The sequence below is a fragment of the Stenella coeruleoalba genome, assembly GCF_951394435.1.
Source record: "Stenella coeruleoalba genome assembly, chromosome: 1".
Lineage (NCBI taxonomy): Eukaryota > Metazoa > Chordata > Mammalia > Artiodactyla > Delphinidae > Stenella > Stenella coeruleoalba.
Window position 1 is genome coordinate 85,340,975 of NC_137169.1, and position 23,740 is coordinate 85,364,714.

The following is a 23,740-nucleotide window of genomic DNA, read 5'->3' on the forward strand; positions in this document are numbered from 1 at the left end:
CTTCCAAGAACAACTAATTTAATTTTTCAAAGGATGGTTAGAATGACATTCCGGTGAATAAGAATTTTTCATATTATGCCTTAATAAAACTTGAAGACCTGTTATTATTCTATGGGGAAAAAAAAATTACCAAAGCTTTTCCTTTCTGATAAAGCACTGAAACATTTTTATTACTTCATACAACTTAATAATGCTAAGCAGAAGTGAACTTATGTTCTTAATGGAATTAATCAAATGTCCAGCTGATTATAACCAGTATTAGGTTCAGATTGGGCACAAGTGCTTCTCATGTGTGGGAACATGAACTGAAATCTCTTAATTTTCATCCACAAAATGTCCAGAAAAGTAAGAAAGGTAAAGACAAGGTCAAAACTGAGCGCCGAAAGTTGAACACCAATCAATGTGCAGAAGTCTAAGAGGGATTTGTGTTGGGAGTTGAAGTCGTGATAAGGGGCCTGTCAGGAGGAGGGAGAGCCCTGCTCTAAGGGGCTTGAGTTGTTTTTACTTAGCAGCCTTTGTACTTTGTGCCCTTGCCAGCTCATGAAGGGGCTTATCATTAGCACCCCACCACTCACCATCATCACCACTCTAAGAAGGACAATTCAATTTATTTTTATGGCAGAGACCAGTTTTTGAGGTCTGGATGAAGTCTGCTACCCCCTGTATTTGACTTACAGTTTCAGGTATTTAATAAACACTGTTAAAACAAAGAAGTGAAGAAAACCACCTCCAAAAACGACAACAACAAACAAAAAACAACAACAACCAAAGATAACACCAAACAACTTAAAAAAAAGCCTTATAAAAAATACTGAGAACCAGTGCATTTCCTTAATGTTATAAAGGTCTTCTGATATTCCTGTGTGTGTGTGTGTGTGTGTGTGTGTGTGTGTGTGTGTTTAATTGTCTCAGCTATCTTCTATGAACCGAGAAAGACCTTCTTTTGTTTGAATGTGACAGATCAGTTAGAAATGTGGCAACTACCATTTACAGTTATTGATTTCCATGTGACATTAAAGGCCCCAAATTCAACCATTATTCTCTTCAATTGTCACAAACAAAGGTTAATAATAGTTGAGTTTGGACTGAAGGAATCAAGTAAAGATTGCCCACTGAAATTAGCACGCTGTTCCTTTCTGAGTCTCAAGTCAGTATGAGGGTCTGTGTTCCACAGATTACATGTATATTATGACCCTTTTAAAATGTGCCTTTCTCCCAAAAGTAATATTCGAAATACAGAAAAGGAAAATGTAGTTTCAAGCTATTTAAAATAATAAATAATTTAAAAATATATTTCTCTTTGCGCAGAGTAAAAACATTTTGTTTTGTTGCTTCTATTGCAGCAAAATAATGTTTTTCATAACTGTAAAAAGTGGTATGTAGCATGATTAAACAATATTTCAATCCCTTAGTTCATGCAGAGGTTACCAGCTGGAGGGGAGAAAGGTTTGATTAAGTTTATGTCTTCCATGAGGAATTTTAAAGGAAAGCATACAACTTCTTTAATATATGAGTGCTGAAGCTACAAATGGCTTTTTCTCATGGGTAGGTATGAAAGAATAAAGTCCTTTTACTATAATAAATAGGCAAAAAATAGCTGGTAAGATATTATAAATCTTCACAAAAGCAATGGCAAATTTTAAAAGTCTACAAGTCTTTACAATTTCAACTTGCTTATATTTATATCATGATTTACTACCTATTTATCCTATTTATGAATGGTAAATAAAGATTCATGTGCTGTGTCCACTGTAAACATTTTTTTAACAAGTACCTTATTTTGAAAAAATTATTCCAATAATTTTATTATTTATTGATATATCATTAAATAGTTATATAGCATTATCAAATTATAATTCTCATTAGATGGAAACTAGTCATTTTTGGACTATTTCATAGACAGGAATTCTAGATCAAGTAAATGAGTTTAGGATAATTTATTGTAGATCATTATTTCTAAAAAAAAATGAGACTCCTCCCAAAAGTTAACCTGTGGTTGTTAGTAATCATTCTAAGGAATTTTGGAAGTGGAACAATATATTTCCAAATAAACCTGGTTTATTCTTTGAATAGAAAAAACATTGGGCCTGACTTAATGTCATGCAATAGCATTTCATACCAACAGTGGTAGTGAAATTATTTTAACTACAGGATACTATCCTGTGCACTCAAGCATAATAATATCCATTTAAAACCTGACTGAAATTTTAAAACACCCAAGAATTAACAATTGTTCCTATATAATTGTATAAAAGAAGAAATAAAATTTCCCCCTTCCCAATCCCAGAGTTTCTAACCACTAGGAACATTAGTGTGTATTCTTTCCATTTTTTTACCCTATGTTTATATAGGCATATCTGTATATACTTATGTATTATTGTTATTTAACAAAAATTTAATCGTTTGCTTTGTTCTCTCTCTCTCTCTCTCTCTCTCTATATATATATATATATACATATATATGTATACACACACACACATATATATATACACACACACCACATACATTGATATATGTGACATGTTCACTTTTTCCCCCTGATTAAAACATACAGACCTACCTCGTTCTTTTTAATAATGGTAGAGTATCCTGTTGTATGGATGTGCCAGTCCCTTAGAGATGAACAATTAAGTTGTTTCCAGTTTTTGTGTTTTTACAAATACTGCTGCACTGAACTATTTTCAACATGTTTATGCATGTGCTAAGATTTTTATAGGATAGATTCCTAGAATTGGATTACTGGGCCTAAAAGTTCATGCCCTGAAATTTACTCAGATTCAGCAAAACACTTTCTCAAAGTGTGGTACGATTTACTTCTCCATTAACAAAATGTGAGAGTGACTGCCTCCCCCACATCCACAACAGCACAGAAGGTTATCACTCTTTGCCAATTTAATTGATGAAAAATTTAGTGTCTGTGTTGCTTTAATTTGCATTTCCATGCAGACCTACTGAGTTGGCTATCTTTCACGTTTACTGGCCATTTGCAATTCTGCTTCTTTAAATTGACGATCCATTTTTTATTGGGTTGTTTCTCTTCTTCTTAATTGGCTAGAAATCTTTTTTTCTAATGTCCTTTTCTTCCTGCTTATATGGATAAGGCATGCTCACTTTAGAAAATACATATAGGCAAAAACAAGATTAAAGCTGTCCATATTGCTACCCACACAGAGAGGAATATTTTTGGCATATGTTTTGTTAGTAGCATGAATGATGAGATGAAATAATTGTGTCCATTCTGTTATGTCACCTCTTCTATTCACTCAACGACATAGCCTTGGCATTTTTCTATACTTTTAATGTTCATTCACAGCTCAAAATTAAAGTTGAATCAAAGCCGAGCTGCTCAATCAGCTTCCTCTCATAACTCATATCCTGTACTGGATCATGATTACTGTGGGAATGCAAGAAAATGCCTTTTAGTTGATAAGTAGAAAACAGCAGGAAGAAAAGTGACAAGAATCTTAATGGCAATTACATACGCAAGCAGACTCCATTCTTCTAAATATTTACATGTATTTTAATCTTCACTACAACTCTATAGGATGAATACTATTATTAATCTGAAATTTATTAAGGCAGTTGCTTTATATAGCATATAGTATGCATACAGACTGAATTCAGTAATCCAGTTTTGTAATCTATCCTCTTAGTGACTATGCAACCTGCCTAACGGAAGTACAAAAGCAGCAGTGAAATCATTTGCATTTGGATTGGTGTTTTCTGAATTATTTTTCCCAAGACTATTTTCCGATTGCAGGGATTTTGAACATAGAGATTTTTTTCATTATTTGTCTTTTTGTTTGTTTTTACTTGTTATTTTATATTGGAGTATAGTTGATTAACAATGTTGTGTTAGTTTCAGTTGTACAACAAAGTAATTCAGTTATACATGTAAATGTATCTGCTCTTTTTCAAATTCTTTTCCCAATTAGGTTGTTACATAATACCGAGCAGAGTTCCCTGTGCTATACAGTAGGCCCTTGTTGTCATCCATTTTAAATATAGCAATGTGCACATGTCAATCCCAAACTCCCTAACTCTCCCTCCCCTCCACCCTTCCCTCCCAACCTGTAACTGTAAGTTCGTCTCTAAGTCTGTGAGTCTGTTTCTGTTTTGTAAATAAATTTATTTGTATCATTTTTTTAAGATTCTGCATATAAGTGACATATTTCTCTTGCTGTGTCTGACTTACTTCACTCAGTATGACATTCTGAATAGAATAAATACAAAAGAATATTTATAAAATATATTTTTTTACATAAAAATACTTGTGTTTCTCATTTCCTTGCTTTTCAAAAATTAGTTTTACCATATACGTTTACATCCCTAAAAAACATATAATTTAATATTAAATAATTTTATATTATTGGGTTGGCCAAAAAGTTGTTCGGGTTTTTTGGTAAGATGTTACAAAATCCCGAATGAACTTTTTGGCCAAGCCAAATTATATTCTTTCTTACTTATTCTTCTGAAACTTTCTTTTTTAGCTCAATATCAAATTCCTAAGATTCATTTACATTTTTGCATGTAGCTGTGTACCAATCTTTTTATTGCTGTATAGTATTTCACTGTATAACTACATTACAGATTTTTCTGTCTTTTTTATTGTGGATGGGCGTTTGGTTGTTTATAGTTTTTATGTTATCTCTTAAGTGACTATTCAATTCTTTTCCCCATTTTTCTACTGAGTTGTCTTTTTCTTGTAAATTTGAAGAAATGCATACATTCTAAATTTTACTCCTCTGTCAATTGTTTGTAGAACAAATGTTTACTCCCAGTTTGTATCTTGCCTTTTCACTCTCCTCATGGTATCTTTTGATATCAATCTTTTCTTTTATGATTTGTGCTTTTTCTGCCTGTTTAAAGAGAGCTTCCAGATCATGAGGTCAATAACACATTCTTCAACATTGTTTTCTAAATGTTTTTAGCAAATGTTTTTGCCTATCACATTTAGGTCTTTAACTACATGTATTTGATTTTTGTGTATTGCTAACAATTGTCCTAGCACCATTTAGCTCTTAGTTCAATATTTTTGCACTGGTTTGCAATTACAGCTCACTTAAATCAAGTTTCCATATATGTTTGGGATTTTTTTCATGAATTCTCTATACTGTAACTTTGCTCGAATATCTAAACCTATGCCAAAACCACTATTCTAAGAGCTATAGCTTTATAAGAATTTTTGATAGTGGTTAAGGCCAACTCAATGTATATTAGGTGCTTAGAGCAATGTTTAGAACAGAATAAATGCTATATGAATCTTCGTTATTATTATTATTATTGAATGCCTTGGCTATTTTTTTGTCATCCATATAAACCTTAGACTCAGTTGGTCAATTTCAGTGAAATAATTTTGCTGGGATTTTGATTGGGTTTGCAATAAACATAGAGATCTACTTGGAAAAAAATGAAAATCTTTCTATAGCAATATCTAATTCCTGAAGATGATATTTTCCATTTTTTACATCTTTTTAAAATGTCTTTCAATAAAAATTTTTAAATTTTCTACAAAATGATTATATGTATCTTTTGTTAGATTAAATCTATTTATTTATATTTTTTAATGCAACAATAGTGTATAGTTTAAAAAAATACATTCCTAACTTGGTGTAGCTAGTGTATAAATGAATTGATGTTTGCATATTGATTTTTTCCCTAGAAACTTTCTAAAATCTTTTTTTTTTTTTCGGTACGCGGGCCTCTCACTATTGTGGCTTCTCCCGTTGCGGAGCACAGGCTCTGGATGCGCAGGCTCAGCGGCCATGGCTCACAGGCCCAGCCGCTCCGCGGCACGTGGGATCTTCCCGGACCGGGGCACAAACCTGTGTCCGCTGCATCGGCAGGCGGACTCTCAACCACTGCGCCACCAGGGAAGCCCTAAAATCTTTTTAATTCTAATAATTTATCAGTGGATTAGTTTATAATTTCACTATAGATAATCAGAAGATATATATCATCTAATTTTTTAATCCTTATATTTTAAAATTTTTATACTTTTATTTTATTATAAATTGATTTTATAATATAAAATTAATTAGTCTTACTGCATTGACATTTTATATCTAGTACAATGTAGGACAGATATGCAAATAACAGGTATCCTTGTTTCACTACTGATCTTAAAGAAATGCTTACCATTAAGTTTGCAATATGTATTATTGCAAAAATAATATATATTGCAAGTATTTTGCAAACATGTTAGATCACTTTAAGGAAATTCATTCCTATTCAGAGTTTTCTAAATGGTTCTAAAATTATGAATAGATATTGAATTTTATCAAACATTTTTTCTGTAGCTATTGAGATGATCATATAAATTTTTTCCCTTTTGACTGTTTATGTGATGATTTACCTTAATTAATTTTTTTCTTTTTTGGTTAAACCAACCTTGCTTTATTGAGGTAAGCCCCAAGTGTCATGCTATGTTCACATTTTTTATGCATTGTGGGATTCAACATGTTAATATTTTGTTTGGTATTTTGTATCAACGCTCATGAGTGAGATTAGCCTGCAATTTCTCACACTGACCTTTCAATATCAAGGTTATGCCTGACTTATAAAATGAGTTGAGAGGGGGGTATTCCTCTTTTTGCTATAGTCTGTAATACTTTAAAATCTTTTCTCCAAACACTTCGCATTTTTTGAAGCTAGTTTTGCAAGGGCTGCTTTTTCCTATGCACAAAAGACCAATCTGACTATAATGTTGGTCAGCCATTCTATAGTTAAAATGAAAATTATGAGTCTTTTTGACTAATTAGGTTTCAAACAGCTTTTGGTTGTACAGTATATCCATGGATGTTAAGACAGTATTGTCACAATTAAGGTTTTTGAAAAAAAATCCTTTCCAAGAGGATGTTTTCCATCAATAAACAGAAGTAAAATTAAATGCCCGATTAACAAACATAATGTCCTCTTTAATAATTCTCAGCACTCTGGTAATTCTGCTAATATTACTGTGCTATCTACAACTCTTTCCTTTTGTTTCATGTTTTGAATAATTCAATTAAAAGTCTGACAAAGCAATAACAAGGGATTAAATGTTGTAGAATTGTAATTCGAAATAAAAACATAAGCTCTTTGGAAGTATTTATTAAAAATTCTACAAAACCTTTTCAAGTATATGAGATCCTTGGATTCTATAAAGTTAACTGCTTAGCCAAGTTATCCTGCTTCGTCTTTTGTACTCAATTCCAGTAAACGAAGAAAATAAAAATATGTAAAGCTGAATGACGTCCTTGCAAAACAGACCACTTAGGAAGGACTCTGAGACTTCTCTATTTGGCCTACATTGAAGGAAGGATGATACCTTGCCTTCTTTTCTCCTGTATCGTGAGAAGACTCATCTGTTGTAAGATGATCACTGAACAGCAGGTTTATAATTTTGACCCTTTATCTGGAAACCATTAAGGTACAAGGCAATGAGGAGGATATGAAAAGGAATGTGATATAGACCTGCCGTTAGAAAATATTTACATTAGAAATGGAGGTAGGACAAAAGTCACTTTCATGCATAAACTAATCTCATGTGGTTGGTGGGCAGAAAGGAGCCAAGAAAATATGCTAAGGAGCATATGGATCAAGATGTCAACACCACAGGATTCAAACCTCCCATATAGATAGAGTTCTGCTCTCATCAGATTTAATGATGAAGAAAGATACAACGGGGAAATCGCTTATTCTTACATCAACATTAAAAACAAATTAATATAACGTGGCATCACTTTAGAAGAGGAGCTATGGAGTGGTGGTGAAGTATACAGGCCTGTAGTTACACACCCTGACTCTGAGTCCTGGCTTGGCCACGTCTTGGCTGCAGGATTTTGGACAAATTGCTTAACCTTTCTATGCTTCTATTCTTTTATCTGCAAAAATCAGGAACACGGTAACACTAGCTCAGAGGGTTGTTTGAGGATTAAATAATATAATCTATGTAAAATGTTGACACATTTCCTGGCATATAGTAAACTCTCAAAAAAACAAGAGCTATTTGTTGCTAGCAATGTAAGCCAATCCTACAAATTCTTATCAAAAAATTAGTGATGATTCTATGAGAATCAGAAACCATAAGATACATGCAATCAAGAAAAATGCTAAGTAAGCATAAAAAGAAGAAAAATATAATTAAAGAAATAAAAGCAAGTAAACCATGAGATTTTTTTTTTTTTTTTTTTTAAATCTTGTGAGATGAAAGTAGTCTCAGACCTGGGACTGCTCCTCTTCAGAGCAGGAGAGAGAGGTAAGAATGACAGGGAAGGGGACCACAAAAGAAAGGGAGTCATGAGGAAATCGAAACGTCTTTTTTTTTTTTTTTTTTTTTTTTTTTTTTTTGCGGGCCTCTCACTGTTGTGGCCTCTCCCATTGCAGAGCACAGGCTCCGGATGCGCAGGCTCAGCGGCCATGGCTCACGGGCCCAGCCGCTCCGCGGCATGTGGAATCTTCCTGGACCGGGGCACGAACCCGCGTCCCCTGCATCGGCAGGCGGACTCTCAACCACTGCGCCACCAGGGAAGCCCGAAACTTCCTTTTTAACCAAGTAAATTAAACTTTATTATAATACTGACTGGGGTATTGGTGGTGAGAAGAAAGAAATTAAATATTCAAGTCATAAGATTTAGCCCAAAATACATTGCTTAAACAGCTTCCTAATCTGAAGTGTACCACTGTATACAAACATTTAAAAAATAATAATATAGCCCTCTAAATTTACCTGCTTTCTCTATTTTTATGTTCACAACTTATACCAGAATGTGTGTTGCCCGTGCCAATTTTATATTTACTAATCTACATATAAGACTGGATAACTTTTGTAGGCAACTATTCCATTTGACAAATTTGAGGTGATCTGAAAGTTTGGGTACAGGGGTCAGTCAAATAAACTAACTGATAAGTTAATAGTTTAATTTTGGAGAGTTTTTTTTTTTTTTTTTTGAAGATGACAGGTTTTATATTAAGACTGACACCAGTCAAGGAAGGCACAGGAAGAAGTGAACTTCAATTATTCATGGTACTATAAGTCATCAAATCAGGAGAAAACATATGATGTAATTTTTTGGATTGTTTTATATGCTGATTTTAAAAATGTTATCATTTAGTCAATGGTTTATATCATAAGTGGAATCCGGTTGATAAAAATGCAATAGGAGATTCAAAAGAGATTGATACTGTAGACTTTTAAAAATTAGGACATCATGTCAAAGGCACACAAAACAGGAGCGATGCCTCGTCAAGGCTGAGCCATTTAGTATCGGGATGAATAAAACTATAGAGGGTGAACTGGGTTCACCTAATACAAAAGTCAGTTTTGTTTAGTGGAATCAGCTACAAAAGCCCTGCTTTTTAGGAACAAATCTGTGGGAGGTTTCCTGAACTTCTCATCTTCTATCTTGTCACCAAAAATATTTCCCCCATGGCATCCTTTAAGTATGCAAGTGTCCTAGTTACCATATTTGCTTATTTACTTTCAGTTTATTATCTCCCTTTCACTTTTACAACATCTTGATAGCTCTTTATATATGTTCCTCCCTCTTCTCTTCTCCCAACTAAGGAAGACAATATTAAAAATGGAAGTGTGAAATATATGAGAAAATAATATGAGCATTTTACTTCATCTGGAAGCTGACAGGACAACTGACTTATTCTTTTGGGTGCATAAAATGCACTATATTACAAGTTTGAGAGTTTACTCTGAAGGCCAATTAGTAAAAATAAGAGAAGCTGTTCCAATGGCATTTGTAAAATGATATTAAAGGGACCAGTGTTTCTTTTAAAAATAAAAAGACTGATACAGGAAAAAGTTAAAGGGCAGAATTCAAAGTGGCAAGAAAAGAGAAAAAGAAACCACAAAATGAAGGAAACACTTAACTAGAAATTTGGAGACATGAGGAACAGTGGAGAGATGAAAAATATAAAGAAAATGATTATGGAGATAGAAGAAAATCATTTAAGTGGCAAAAAACAATAAACTAGCTTTTCTGAGCTACTAAAGCAATTCTTATTTAAAATATCAAGTACCAAAAAAATAAAAACAGCAACAACCCTGGAATACAATAAAGTAAAAAAAATAGAGAATGAAAGTATAAAAATACAGTAGAGATAGAAACAGAAAACCAAACGTGATTCAGGAGAAACCAAATTAGAAGATAGTAATTTTACAGAAAGAGAAAATAAACAACCAAATAAAAGCAAACAGAGGGAGAAACATTTAAAAGGAACAAGGAACTAAATGCCGCAAAAGGAAGATTTTAATTATAGATTTTTATTTAATTACACTAATATTTAATAAGTATACATATTAATACAATTAAATTCACCTACTGCAAATATTACAAAAATCCGTAATCATACCAGATGTGAGGATACTGTTTATGTTTGTCTTTAAATGCAACTCAAAAATGAGACTGAAGAATCTGGCATATTCTCGGATAATCACTGCCAAGGAAATTTGAGCTTTCTAATCCAATTTAGGAAGAAAATCAGAAATTCTTTGTAAATAAATCTAGATAAAGAATAGGAGTGCTAGGTCCAAAAGGATCAAGGAAGAGAAAATGGAGAAGGCAGAATAACAGACAGCAATATGAGGTGTCCACAGAAAGAGGAAAGAAATTGGGGATAAGGGACATGACTAATTAAAGAATGCAAAAATGCAAAACAAAGCTGATGGTATCCAGTATCCTCAACACCTGCACAATTCCTACCACATAATAGTTGCTCAATTAATAACTAATTAATTAATTGAATGAATGGATGTTTCAGCTACCAGACTATCTTTTCAGGCTGTGTTCATCAATAGAAAAACAATGAAGGAAAAGCAAATAGGTAGATTTGCCAGGAATAGTGTCAACATAATTGCCACTTTGGAATAATACACCAACTTTTGGAAAAAGATGAAAAGCCTGAATAATACAGAAAATTAGGAACAAAAACATACAGATTCTATGTGAATTGATCTACAGGGAAGAAATAGGTCTGCACTCTTCTCAAAGAACAATTCTTACTGGTTGCTTTGATTGTTTTTTATTGTCATCAGCCTTGGCACTCCTCTTGACGTGTGTGTAGGATTCTTGGAACCAAAACGAATATCACGTACAGTAAAGTGCACCTATCCTGAAGGGAAAATGACAACCACATAACACCATGTAAAAGAATGCCAGCAAAAAGAGAATTTGTTTTTGCGTTATATGAGACAATAAGGCAGAAAGAGAAAGAAAAGTAAAGCAAATGACTGTGTGACAGAAAAGAACAAGGCTCACGACATACAAGACCAAGAAAAGGAGGTGGGGGAGCCCACGAAGGCAGAAACAACGTAACAAAAAGGACAAAACCAGCAGTAGAAAAGAACTGTCAGACACAAAACCCTCAAAACAATAGATACGAAAAAAAGGATCAAGATGACAGGAAAAGAACAGCATGGAATCTAGTAAGAAAAAGAAACAAAAATTTCAAATAATGGATTTTTTAACACCCCCGCTGTTCCACCAGTGCATTGTGTCACAGCCTCACAGAACAGTGCATAATTTATTATGGTCACTCGCTGCCAGGCTGTTCTAAAGGGCAACAGCTATATGAAAATACTCCCCACCGTTGGATGGCTTAATGATCCACCCTTTGTAGAGGGGTAGGGCTGTGGAATGGCCAGCGAGGACAGAACCACTTATGGTCAGGATGGTGCTCGGCATATTTAGTGCTCTCTACCCTGTGAAGAAAGGGCGAATTAACTCTGGGGCACCTCTGTGGGAGTTTTTTCACCCCTCTTCAGCTTCTCCTGAATAATCACCATCTATCAGGAGTAGTTTCTGAATGCTCAATATCACATATTGCCTCCTCTAGGGGAGGGATGATGTTAAATAGAAACAAAAAAAAATGGATTTTTAGAATAAAAACAGTCCTTGAAAATGAACATTCATGGCTGTAAAATTGCACTGTATTTTAATCACGTCTGGAGATTTAAAAAATAACTGTTAGGGCTTCTTTTTAGAAATGAACTTGGATACAGAAAAAATAAATATGACATAAAAATAAAGATCATTCAAATTATTTTTACCAGTCATTTTCAGGAGCATGGCCTTTTCAGTAGTTTATATAGAAGAGTTCTCATTACTTCCACAAATAGCACTATCTTCAAAGACATGCATCATTAAGATATGTATCCATTTCTATGATTAGTAAAGCCAGGGATTACTTCTTTAAAATTCTTTTTTTAGGGGCACTAGTGCCTGAGGTTGGGAGCAGAGGTTCATGAATCAGATGCCCAGGTTTTGGATCCTGATGCTGCCGTTTACTTGTTATGTGATTCTGCCACATTACTTACACTTTCAATCTCTGGACTCTCCCCTTTGTACAATGGGAATTAATAATAGTACATATGCCATAGAGTTGTGATCAGGATTACATGAGTTAGACCTTGAATCAGAGCCTGGCAGGTGTCAGTGATGGTACCTGCTCTCAAAGTGTGAGGGGACATTCAGGAGGCATTTGTAATCCAGAACTGTCTGCCATTAGGTGGTGGGCATGGAGACAGCAGAAAATAATGTTCTGCTCCAGATCTTCTCAATAAAAATGGCACAAAAAACCACTTTGTATGAAGGCTTAATTCATCCACTCATTCATTCATTCACTCATCCATTCATACCTTTATTAATCTGTCCAAAAAGTATTTACTGAACATACCATGTGTCAGAATAACATTAATCTTGGGGGTTCAATGTAGAGCAAGTCACTCTAGCCATAGTTCCTTTGTCTGTAATATAGATAATGTTCTATCTTCCACCTCAAAGTTGATTGAGGAGTGGATGTGATTCCATGTATAGAAAGACCTAGCAAATTGCCTAGAATAATACGGGCACTAAGTGAGTAAACTCAATTTCTATTGTTCATAAAAACTCTTCATGAATTTATTATCTTGGTGTATATTTATTTATTTATTTATTTATTTATTATACACATACACACATACATACATATATATATATATATCATGGTAACTTTCTTTGTAGCCACCTCAAAACTATAATTCCTTATTTACTATCTATTGGGAAAACTGTATTTCCCTTTACACTAAATCTATCATTTCTATAGAGAGAGTGAATATCTAATATATATAATACTCAAAATTTTATATATATAATACTCAAAATACTCAAAATTTTAAACAATTAAAAACTGTAAGTTTTTAATTGTTTAAAATAAGGATGGTTCCATTTAGAGGAAATTTTTTAATAAGAGCTTAGTGATAAGGATTGGAGAAAGTATACTGAAAATATCAGAATCACAGATATCAGTTCATGGTCCAGGATTGGAAAAGTAAAGATCCCCTGATAGCTGGGATTATAAACCATGGATTTGTCTGAGGCTAGGTCATCAGATGGATAAAGAATGCTTATCTGTTGTGGGTAAGAATGAGTCACTCACTACACCATGGAACGAAGAAGAGAAAGCTGGAGAGAGTGTGAATGCTGAAGGCATCATCTGTCTTCCTGGATCCGGACAATCATGAGGTCACCTTCAACCTTGTACCATCAGTTACATAAGCTAATATACCTATCTTAGTTTACAATACCAGAATTCCTCCATCTGCAGAAGACAGAAAGCTAAGAACTATCTTTCCACTTGTTTCTTCCTTAAAACTCATAGCCAATTCATCCTCAATTGCTGTTCAATATACTCCTTACCTTTGGCATATCCATTTCTCTATCTCCACCATCATTTTCTTCATCTAAGCTACAAACCATTGATATTTTTTACTTGAACTACTTTCTGCAAGAGATTTCAGCTGGTCTTCTCAAGTCCATTCTCATGCTCCTCTATTCTCTTCTCTCAAAATGAAAATATAATCCTATCATCCCCACCATGGTCACCGTCCCACTCACCAAACACATGCACATGTACACACGCACACACATATTCAATAAACCCTTTAATAGCTTTCCACTGCTGTTTGGATAAGATCAAAATGCTTAACAAGGCCTGGTTATGGGGTCTTTGACAGCATGACCTATATTTTCCTCTCCAATACCGTCTTGTGCCACACACATTTGCTCTAAGCACCCCATTCTTATTTCTTGCCCTTCAACAGGAGTTATTTCAGCCACAAGGCTTTTGCTCATGTTGTTTCCACTGCCTGTAATGCTCTAACCCACCCCAATCATTTCACTTAGTTAAAAATCCTCTAAATATTTCAGTTATCAGATCGAATATCACTTCCTTAAGTTATCCTTCCTTGACCTTTCAGAGTAGCCCAGAAACTTCATACTACATGCTCTTCAAGTATCCTGGACCACTGCTTCATGGTTACTATGCCAGTCATACTTTACTGTTTGTGGGGTTATTCATCCAATATCTCTCTCCTTTACTAAATGGAAAGCTACATGAGGACAGAGAACATGTCTAATATTGCTCATCATTGTATTCTTAGCATTTCACACAATTCTTGGTACATGGTAGATACTCTAAATATTTGTTGAATGAATGAAAGTAGGGAAATATATGATGATTTGGGGAGTACAAAATAGGGTCTCTAGAATCTATTTCTCCTAGATAAAAAGGCTAGTTTCTAAAAGTCTGAGACCTAGGTGATAGAACATAGAAGGAGAATCAAGAGTGAATGCAGGAAAGAGGAACAGAGAACAGACACTAGAAGTGAAGGGAGCTAACTGTTCCTTCATATACCAAGTTCTCCCATATTAGGCAAAACATAGTGATAGAAAAAACAGGAATGGAATGCCTACTCTGTTGCCATACGGCTTCTTGCATAGTCAAGAAAAGAAAAATGTTGGCAATGGAAAACTGGCAACAGAAATCTCATTTGATAGAGGACTAGAAATTTTACAAATAAGAGAAAAAAAATCTGCATTGTCTTTTTTTTTTTTTTTTTTTTTTTTGCGGTACGCGGTCCTCTCACTGTTGTGGCTTCTCCCGTTGCGGAGCACAGGCTCCTGACGCGCAGGCTCAGCGGCCATGCCTCAAGGGCGCAGCCGCTCCGCGGCATGTGGGATATTTCCGGACCGGGGCACGAACTTGTGTCCCCTGCATCGGCAGGCAGACTCTCAACCACTGCGCCACCAGGGAAGCCCTACATTCTCTTTTTTGATGAGTGATTAACATACATTAAATGTAATTGAATTTGCAGTTACCTTTGATCTATGAGGACTTTTAAAGCTGAATACACCCAGGAACAAAAGATAGGGAGGGAAGAATAAACACCCAACCTATCATTTCTAGAAAAAGTAAATAGCAAGTAATTATCAAGTAATATGAGGAAAGAACCAAAGATATTTAAGACATCTCAAAGTGGCTAAAATCGACAGTCATGCTTTAAATTGGTATCTCTTTAAACAAAACTTTTTTTTCAGAGTATGTATTAATTAATCATATTGCTACTTGATAAATTGACTTTTTTTTTGAAAGGACAAAAACAATGTTAGCTCCAAACATGACTGTCATTAAGATTTCTGCAGTGTAATCAACGTCAACACAGACTTCATGTTTGTGTAAAATCCGTGATTCCCCTTAAGGACCTCCTCATGTGTTTCAGGGGATGGGGGATGTAACAGTTCCCTGGGAATGTGACTGCTGGATGATGGTAACAAAATACATAGAAATTTCAATTTTGAATCAGTACTCCTAGGCTGTAAAATGCTATGAGTTTGATAAATCTATTTTCTTTGACTTACTTTTCTGGGGGTGGGGAGGGGCAATATTTTCTTCCATAGTCAAATAAACCCATGTGCCTCCTTCCTAACATTGCTCACCTACTCCCAGCTGGAAGCCTTAAACTGATTGTACTTTAAAAGATTACTTCTACCCCAGCGAGAAATGTGTAAAAACTTTCTCTCTGAAGTAGAAGTTGCCTTAATTTTACGGTCTTCTTAAAAGCAGTGCCTCTTATGCCTTCCCTTGATTTGCCTTATTCATTATCCTCTCTCTTGCCTTATCTTGAACTCTGCTGCCTCCGAGTCTGTTAGCTCCTGAGTTCTTACTAGTTTTCTGGTCCAGTCTTGCTTTTTAGCCCAAAATGCAGTGTCCTTTTACTCCTGGGTCTTTTGTCCCTATTAATGCAGGACTCAAGTCCTATTTGCCAGTTCTTTCGAATATTCTAGGCTAGTTGGATCCCGTGACTGGACCCGCCATTCCATTGCCAATATTTCTATCTTAGTAATTTTGGTTTCCAACTTTGTTCCTATTCTGCACTGCTGATACCTATTTATTCTGGTGTGACATTATGGTACACAAACTGTATGATATCACAGACTAAGATCATAGCCTCTCCCCACCTCATTTCCACATCTCTCTCTTTAGGTCAAACATGTTTTTGGTTCATCTTTGTGCTATAGTCAACAGACATATAGAAAACTCTCAAATTCACTGTGATGTGATCATTTGAGAGTGATTTTAAAACAATTTGAAATGTTATTGATGCTTTATTTCAGGAATATAACATGATGAGTGTAGTAAAAACTACATTAAGTTTGAAAATACATATTTAGATATTTTTCCTGCAACCATTCACCAGGTGGTCCACCTATTTGTACTAAATATATATATATATATATATATATATAATTTTTTTTAACTGACAGACCCATGATTGTTATTCTAGATAAAAACAATGACACTTCCTGATCTAGAACTAGTATCTCAGTTAGATTTAAAGGGTGTTGCTTTCTACTAAAGATTTATTATTTTTAAAAGAAAGGGATCATTTTTATATCATTAACCAACATTAATAACTAAAATTGAAAAACTCATAGAGAACCAGCTTAAGGCAAAATATTGGCAGTTCTGTAAATGCCTCTTACAGATCTCCTGTAGTTGTCTACTTATCCATGTCTATGTGAATGTCTGGGAATTAAAATCAAATAAAAAATTAGGCAACATAATATAGTGTAAAGCAAATATTTCTTTTTAATCAGATATACTCTTTCTCATAACCAAGTTGATAATTTATTTTAAAGCACTTCCAAAATTATACTGCCAAAAGGAAAAATATAAGAAGGCAGGATAGTAAAATGTATTTGGGTAATATCAGATTTCAGTCGCTTTTGCAGAAGCTTATACCATGCACCCATTTCTTGTCCGTCTTCCAGGAATGAGGTTATTTTACAGTGCAGTGATTTCCTAACCTGTGACATCTCAGGGGCTCAACCCACTGAGGCCAACCTAGCCTAGCCCACGTTTAGCCAGTCAGCTCATAGACCTCAAGAACAACTTCCTAGCCCGAACTTACATTCGTCCATGTTGATTAGAGCAAAGTTAAACACCACATTCAGGACAAAGCAACACTTTGACACCCATGTTTCTTAGAGAGGCTAGAGTCAGAAGGGATGAGAAGAATCAAGAACCTTAAACAGAGGAGGTCTCGTGGGCACATACCTAACCAGTATCAAAAAGAAAATTTAACTCAGCAGTAAGCCTCACCTTAGATTCCCCCAAGAGATGTCAGAGAGGTCACTGTGACTTGAGTTTGTTGTGTTTTACCACTGGTGGGGCTCCCACATTTCTTTCTCTAACCTTTAAGATTTCTCATACTCTTGAGTTCCTGCATTTCACCCCTGGGAAATATAGGAAGTGCTATCACTTGTCAGCTGTTTTGGCTTTAAAAGAGGTGTCTTTATACTGTCCCGTCCGCAGACATTCAATGGGGACCAGATTGAGGCAAGGCTGTGGTCATTGTTCCCTAGACTTTGTATTGCATATGAGATAGAGGGTCTGTTAGCCCAGCCGCTGGAAGAAGGTTTTATTTCCTAAGGGAAGCACTAGCACATCTGGGGCAACGTGGTCCTCACATTTAGTTTTGGATTCTCTTCCTGGTGACAGACATCTGCTGTCTGGCAAGGGCAAGAGAAATAATCTGTGTTTTATGAAAAATGTTGGCATGTTTTAACAGAAGCAAACCCTTTCTCTCTTTTTTTAATAAAAATACAGAGTTTATGTAAATTAAATTTGGACACAGAACAGATCATGAGGGAAATATCAAAGTGTTGCTTTAGGTGATCTTAATATAACTCAACAATTATTTAAGATCACTGAACATTTTAAGATTTATCACTTTTAAACTAGTTTGTTTTGCTTAGCTAAATTATCATAAAAAGCAGGACTGTATACGTATTTCCTGATGAGAAAATTAATGTTAAGACTGTTTTAGTTGAATAATCCAGTGTTTGGAAATTCTATGCAGAGAATGTATGTAAATAAATGGAGGGGGCTGTGAGATAGAAAGACATGGCAGGTGATGATGTGACACCGCCATCTTTATTCAGAACTCTGCTTTGCCTGTAAAGCTAGAGTAGTCTTCTCTCCAATTACATACTATCATTTTGGAATTTTCCATCCAAAGGAATTGTTACCAAGCTAGTTGTGCACTATTTAGTAATCACACCCACAATGAAAGCCAAACCATGGCACCCAAAACACTGAACAATGAGAATCCTCCAAGGGCCAGATAAATAACATCTCTGTAGCCTCTTAGAACTGTTAGGTAAAGAAATCCAAATTCATTGACAGTGATTCAATCTCTAGGTCACCATAGACTGAAATGAGAGTATGCACCTAGTTTCTACCTTTAACCTGTTCATATATAAAATATTATTTTTCCTTTCCCATGGAAGATTTGTTTGATTGATAAAACGTACCCAATTAATGAATTAGATGTCATTTGAAATAGAATTAGACAGGTGATTTTTATTTGAATAATTTCAATTGAAAAGATACGAATTCCAGGCGGAGGGAATAATAGTATTCAAAAAGGTACAAAGTGAGAAATTTCCAGGGCAATTGACTGACTTATTCAGTTGCCTAGAGATTTGGTTACAACCAAATGACAAAGTAGAAAATACTGGACAGAACACCGGATGGGGGTCAATGACAAGGGCATCACAGGCTCTGAGCCTTGTTAGTTGGTTACCTCAGGCTAAGGTTATTTAGATCACTTCCCAGTCCCCAGTTCCTGTCCTCTAAATAAGGAGGCTGAACTGGGAAATCTTCAAGGTTCCTCTCAGTTCTGAGAGTCTGTGCCACATCACTGACTCAAGGCAAAGAAGGAAACAGCTGGTGTGAAAAGTAACTCAAGAAAAGACTTTAAAAATGTATGCTTTCTGATGGCAAGGACAAAAAATCATGGGGATTATGTAACCAGTATTTTAAAGTCCTGTGGAGCATGTTTCCTCTTGCTCTCCTTTTTTGCTATGTGGAAGATAAAATAGGAAGGTAGGAAGACAAGGCAATTTATCCCATACCCCACGCCGCCCCCACCAACTATTTTTCTTTTGGTAGCTGATGGAGGGTCTAAGAATTAAAGGCACTGTTGGCTGAAGAAGGCAGCCTAGAGAATCTTCAATGTCAGGAACCCAGAGGATTAGCAAAAATGCTGGGAAGGCTTGGTTTCAATACTTAAAGGTTGAACCGGACAGGCACATACTGATCAAATCCATGTTGCGAATGAGCACTTATCCTTGGTCAAATGTTTGCTGCTGTTTACATGTACCAGATACATTGTGAAAGGAGCCTAATTAAGCTCTAGTTCCTCACTGCTGCATGGCAGTGCAGGCCAAGTTTGGCCATATCTTCCTTATCGCAAGAGACCTAAGAAGTCGAATTTTTTTGTCCAGCCGCCTGTTTTTAAAATGTTGGTAATAATTTCAAAAACAAAACAACCACAACAGTAGAAAGCTACTCAAGGTCTATTCAGCTTCTGTGTGAACCTAGGTTAGGAAGTTCTACAGGGTGGAAGTAAAAATATTCAGTATAATTCTAAAAGGACAAAAGAGGGATATTCACTTAATGCCCTATGAACACTTAGCATTTCAGAAAAGGAGAAGACCTCAAAGAGGTGCCATTTCATCTGGACTTTAGAGAATTTATTGTAGTTCAAGTACCTTTATAAAGTAATATGCTGCCACAGGAAACTGGTTTACACAGATTGCATGTAGACAACTTTAAATTTGAATGTCAAGACATCAGAGAAGCTTCCTTATTCCCAAGAGACAGAACACCTCCATAGTAGGTTCAGGTTTGTTTGTGACTTAGAGCTTACTTAGTCCTGCACTTAATTTTAAATTAATAATAATAATATTTATGCTAATATTCAAGTACTGATTTATTAGGAACTGTTCTCCGTGCCTTTCCTATATTCAGGCTTACATGCTAATTAAACTCAGGCCCCAGGAGCCACTGACCAGCTTTGTGACCTGGGAAACATGGAAGCTCAGGTGTTTTGTTTCTTATTTTTTAACTTGTTCAATGGGATAAAAACTCATCCTACTTCAGAGGATTGTTAGGAGCAGAAGGAAGAAGACAGAAAAAATTTTCATGTTGTAATATACCTCTGACTCTTTGGAGTATACACAACCCAAACTAGAGCACATTTTCACCTTTACTTGAGCAATAAGTAAAACGTTGACTTTTATGCAGACCAGGGAAAATGTTAATGTTTTTAAAAAGAACAACATGATATGCATTTATTTCTTTAGTTGTTCTTGTTTTACCAATGCTCTTTATGGGTAGATTAAAAAATTACATGTTAGCCTGCTGCCTATAATGTTAGCATTTAAAGAACATTAAACCTGGAGGGGACTTAGAGATCATCTAGTTCAAATTCCATGTTATAGAAATGGAAACTGATGCTTTAGGAGAGTAAGTGGCTTGATCAAGGTGACATAGATGGTTGATGGAAAGAATAAAGAATGAGACTGCCTTTAAGCACTTAGAAAGTGTCATGCTAAGTGTTTAAGATTTTATATGAAGTTTCACCATGCAGGGAATATACAATTCAAATTCCCAAGGTCGGCTTGAGATATTATTTATTTCTATAAATTCCATAAATATATATGATGTCTCTGTGCTGTAAAGGTTAGAGCCTTTTCTATTCATATATTTCACAATTTTTAGTCAGTTATGGAAACATAAAGAGTTTAACTATATATGTATATGTTTAAATATATACAGCTAATTTAAAAGCACTTAGGTACAAAGGCAGTACTTTTCACTTATTTGATATTTGCAAGAAGATATTTGAGACAAAGGAGAATAAAACAGATGTTTAGAGAGGAAAATGTACTGTATTATGATACCTTACCTCATCTTGAGCTAAAATCACTATTGTTTCTAGAAACACCAGAAATGTGGACAGTACAAGAGAGTGTTTCCAATGGATAAATATTCTAGCCATGGAATTAAGGTCAGTTTGTTTCATTCATGAAGCAAACATTTATCAGGCTCTGGCGATACACACAGGTCTGTGCTTGGCACAAAGGGAGCTTTCAGCAGATGGGATTCAGGATCACACTGTGATGGGAAAAATGAATTGGAATGCCTCCTCAGTCCCCCTACACCGAGTACAAATTCCCCATCCCACCAACTGGCAAGTGTTTAAAACTATGAACCTTAGGGAGGGAAGACGAGCCAGTGGGAACAGGAGACAGAGAAAGAAAAAAAGGAAATGAAAGAAAAGATGAATAAGCCCCAGATGTTTTTGTGCCCACTCTAAAAATTCAGAGTTATAGTAAAGATTTTTTTTTTCAATGCGCTAATATTCTTCCTTCCTGCTATTTAAAATATTGAACATTCATGTGTCCCGAGGCAGAGTAATCATTTAAATTATGTTGGAGCAAAATGATTAAATTAGCTTTATTTTCCTATTATATAATTTGAGGATATAATTCAAAAGAAAATTTCTAAACTTGGCTAATAGAAAGAATTGATTATAGTTTTAGAGATTATAACTAACAAGTGAAATGGAAATGGTTCTAAGTTTCCTTCAGTCTAAGATATAATGGTTTTTGGAACACATGTTTTCCATGAGTTCAAATTTTCCATGACTGCAAAATTTTAGCACTTGCATCTTCATTCAGCCAAAGGCTGCGAGAAAATCTGTGTGGCTAAATAACTTTCTGGAGAGGATACACCTAAGACACTTAACAGCTGGGTAAGTTTAGAGGTGTTCCCAGAGCAAAAGTCTACTCTAAAAAATAAACTCAAAGCTGGGCAACATTTTCAAAATCATTGTCATATTTGTGGCAAGGAATATATATTAAAATACATCTTTCTTTTAAAAATTAGTCAATAGATTTAAATTTTCCATAGCTGTTTTAATCCATGTAACTGAAAGATATTTTGGTTCTAAGTTTCAGACACTGGGAAAGGGGTAAAGAGAGAAACTTGACTCCCTCAGGCCCTGCTGCAGGTGTCCTTTTAGGAACCTTCCTCATTTTAAAGAAGTTACACATCTTGACACACTGACAGTTGCCTAATCATATGACTTATAAAAGTTATGATTTAATACAATGGTATTTTTCCTCTACAGGTAATTCTGAGGCTCGTTCTATTACCACACTTCTGGATAATCTGTTGTGAGTGGAACAGAGAATGTACTTGAGCAACATTTGACTAGACCATCCTTTCCTGCTGCCGTAAAAGAATGGTTTCTTCCTAAGTCACAAATCTATTCTGAATGTTAATTAAATATTTACAAGGTACTTTAAAATCCTCCCTGAATGCTAATATGAAAAGAGCAACCTATGTTCATTTGAATAAGCAGAAATTTCTGCCCAAGTTAAGGGCCTCTGGCCTCTGAGTTTAATTCAAATAATTCTATGACTTAAAAAAAAAGAATTGAAGAATTGAGCACCTACTGTGTACAAGGCCCTGTGTCACATGTGGAAATAAAACTAAACTTTCTAGGACTAGGAAATTTGTCATAAATTACAACATTTTGTATTATTTAATTCACATCATTTTCCTCTGGGCTTAAAAGCTAAATTAGATGCAAAATACTCACCTTTTTAGCATTAAGCTTTTACATTGTTCCTTAACGTATAACATTGTATCTAGTTACACAAAGATGCAATATTTTCTACATATTAACATATATTTCCACATTTTATTCATTAGGTTTTTGAAAGTACTTTAGCATGAAGTTTCCATTTATTGTATCCAAAAATAAAAATAGCATCAAAGTCTTCTTGCAACTCCCAAAACACAGTTAGGGAATAATGATCATATGCTAAAAAATGTAAAATGCAATTTGTGCTGTGCCCCATTTACTACAAAATCACTACGAACAATGCATTTTGTACAGTATATTGCTCCAGGGAAACTGGATCAGCATCAGGAATGAATAAAGAACATTGCATTTGAAATCAGCTAATTCTGCTTCAGCGCTTTTAAAAACTATTTGTTATAATATTACCTCCTGTCAAGCACATAATGTGATATTTTCCTCAATAAACCTAAACAGTTGCTGTAATTTCAACTTCTCTCATTTTCCACTTTTTAAGCACTAAATATTTAAACAATGCAGACCTGGAAGTCTCAAGCCACTCATCTGATCCTCCCATCTTCCTGCCTAAGGTATAGTAACTATCCGTACAGGGCCTGTTCTGTCACACAGACATACATAATGGCAGCTGTTGAGGTCCTTACCTGCCCGCAAGCCAGGCCCATTCCTCTTTCTCCCATGCCATGTGGACACGATAAATTTAACTCCAGGGCATCTGCTCCAGAAGCCTTTAAGATGTGGAAGGAAAATGAAAGTAAAGGCAAAGCTTTATTCGTGTACTGATAGGTTTCACCATTGATAACTCAACATAGGTCACATTTGCCAAATCTCAACTACTCTGCTTTCTGCACCACGGCTACCTTGTGAGGTAAATTCTGACTCTCTCAAATGAGAGTGTGTATGGCAGCAATAATAATAACAACAGCAAATGTTTATTGAGTGCTTATAAGATGACACTCACTGCACCA

The 23,740-nt window shown here is 35.1% G+C and overlaps 1 protein-coding gene across 2 annotated transcripts in view; it reads right to left on the reverse strand.

Annotated features, from left to right (window-relative positions):
• The window catches only part of DPYD (dihydropyrimidine dehydrogenase), an 814,043-nt gene that overhangs the window by 256,632 nt on the left and 533,671 nt on the right, over positions 1-23,740 (reverse strand). For both annotated transcript variants that reach the window (XM_079926015.1, XM_079926014.1), the window contains exon 16: positions 23,417-23,500. In XM_079926015.1, coding sequence (XP_079782141.1) covers positions 23,417-23,500 — 84 coding nt within the window. The remainder of the gene's footprint in view (positions 1-23,416; positions 23,501-23,740) is intronic.